The 2500-nt window shown below is 41.0% G+C and overlaps 2 protein-coding genes across 6 annotated transcripts in view; one reads left to right on the forward strand and one right to left on the reverse strand.

Annotated features, from left to right (window-relative positions):
- The window catches only part of LOC106870157 (uncharacterized), a 69293-nt gene that overhangs the window by 19974 nt on the left and 46819 nt on the right, over nt 1-2500 (reverse strand). The window lies entirely within an intron of this gene.
- LOC149130802 (uncharacterized) overlaps nt 63-2500 on the forward strand; it is a 5951-nt gene continuing 3513 nt past the window's right edge. The window contains exon 1 of the mRNA XM_089343579.1: nt 63-398. Within this exon, the coding sequence (XP_089199705.1) occupies nt 171-398 (228 nt within the window). The 5' untranslated portion in view covers nt 63-170. The remainder of the gene's footprint in view (nt 399-2500) is intronic.

A 2500-nucleotide genomic window follows, 5' to 3' on the forward strand; every position in this document is an offset into this window, starting at 1 on the left:
TGTCACTCCTTTTTGTTATTGTTAACCTCCTCCCCCCTTTTTCATTTCTGAGAAAAATTCTTCATATATAAAGGTGTGAAGTCGAAGAGAGGATTCCAAACGATCAGTTCTGGATAGCGAGTTGCTGTCTGACTTTTATCATTTCAGAAGGAACCAGAACCTTTCCAACAATGTCCATCAAATATCTTCTGTTTGTGGGCATTTGTCTTGGCATTGCCAGACATGTCTATGCCGTAGATTTGACCCTGAAACCTGGTGAGACCAGCGATGCTGTCATCGATGCAACCGTAAGAAAAATCCGAACGAAATGTATTCTGGCACAAGACAGTTATTTCCTGAGACGGTTAGCAGAGGCCCAGATGAACTCTACTGCAGCAACAACGGGTGGAATATGGAGGGTAAGTACCAGATTTTTATATATACACACAGGCACAGACTCACACACAGAGAAGTACACATGCACACACATACAAACATATCACGCTTGTTATTAGTAGCTGCTTCAAAATGTCATTAAAGAACACCTTCCCATGCCATTCAGATAAAGACTGTTTTAGAATAAATATATAGAATCTCTCTCTTATCAAATACATACATTTAGGAATATTAGTGGAACATTGTCATCAAAACTTCCGTTACGTATAAACAAAAGAGGCCGGATATTGCTGTTTGACACAGACCAGAAGAAGTAAGTACCGTCATAGAGTTCAGCTGCCCTGTTAATGTGAATATCTCTTTGAAAATCTAAGAGAAAGAAGATAACTATGGACAGCTGCTGCTTTGAAACCACCAGCTTCTATATCCAGATTACAAATTTACATTTATACCAATAATAATTGGTGCCCTTGATTTTGTGAGTAAATGCCCAAGTAACAATGTTTATAAGCTAGGTTTTTCAAAAAAAGAAATCAAACAACCAGAAGAGAACACACACACACACACACACACACAGATTCCCCCACAACACGCACGCACACGTACATAGACATATACATACATACATACATACATGTCCCTATATATATATATATATATATATATATATATATATATATATATATATATATATATATCAGCTTTAATTCCAGATGTACTTCCAGATGTAAGATGTATTGGGCGTGTGTTAGTGTGCGTTTGCGTGCACATGTATGTGTGTGTATAACTATAAAAACTACAAATATATATGTATTTGAGCGAACAAGCATCCTGTCTTCTCCCTTTCTGACTAAAACCTTCGTCTTTGCTAAGTTTATATGAAGACTTCTCAAGTCAAAGTTTAGCTTCTACGCTCAGAATTTCCTCTTTAATTTCCCTATTAATTCATCTACGAGAACTAAATCATCAACATATTTGGAATCGCAGTAGTTGACCAATCTTAAATCTCTCTGTGATGCCCTTTAGAAATATAAGAAAAGGAGGGGCTAAGGACAGAACCTTGAAGGACTCCGGCCTGCATGCTAAATTCGTTACCAAATTCATTGCTGTCTCTCACTTTACTTACTACATCTATCTACATGGTTTCTATAATTCCCACAAGCCATTCATCAATGCCTAGTTTCCCATGTGGCACCTCTCCACCTCACACATCTTCCCTAACAGACCCCTCCCCTCCTTCAAACGAGCCCACAACCTACGAGACCTCTTGGTCCACAGCTTCTTCCCCAACCCCACCTCCTAACCTGGCTCGTTCCCCTGCTTCCGCTCACGCTGCTGCACTTGCCCTTACCTCTCCAACACCACCCTCCTCACCGGCACCCATCACCGATCCTATCACATCACCGACCCTATCGCATCACCGACTCCTTCACCTGCACTTCTACCAACATCATCTATTGCATCTCCTGCTCTCTCTGCCATTCTCTGTACATCGGATAAAACGGGACGCCGCTTGGCTGACCGGTTCGCAGAACACCTCCGAGACATCCGCCATTTCCGCTCTACCGGTCAATCTTTGCAACACCTGTCCGTGTTCGGATTGTCCTTGGACAGGGGCCATCCGGACTCCCGTTTGCGCCGTGAACAGGGATTAATCTTCTCTCTTCGCTCCTTTGCGTCACATGGGCTCAACTCTCCTTCTCTCTTCATTTAATCTCCTCCCCTCTTCATCTAATCTCCTCCCCTTACCTCTCTTGCCGCTCTGCCTCTCTCCCTTCTCCACTCCCTTCTGTTGCCTCACATATATATTTCTAATATATTTATTCATTGATTTTTAAGAAATGTCTATGTGTATTATTAATGTATTATGTATATACTTGTTCTTTAAATTCATCTGAGATCGGAGTCATGTTTATCGATTAAATTACCTAGTCTTACGTTTCTTCATATAATATTTTCGTTTCTCTTGTCTCAAGTTCCTGTTGAGCACTTCAAAGTGCAAGTATTCACCTTATGAGAGAATTTCCGATTAATCGTATTCTTTCTGAAAATATATATAGTGAAGGCGCATGGCTCAGTGGTTAGAGCGTCGAGCTTACGATCGTGAGGTTGTGAGTTCGAATCC

Source organism: Octopus bimaculoides, chromosome 27 (genome assembly GCF_046866305.1).
Source record: "Octopus bimaculoides isolate indiv1 chromosome 27, ASM4686630v1, whole genome shotgun sequence".
Classification (NCBI taxonomy): Eukaryota; Metazoa; Mollusca; class Cephalopoda; order Octopoda; family Octopodidae; genus Octopus; species Octopus bimaculoides.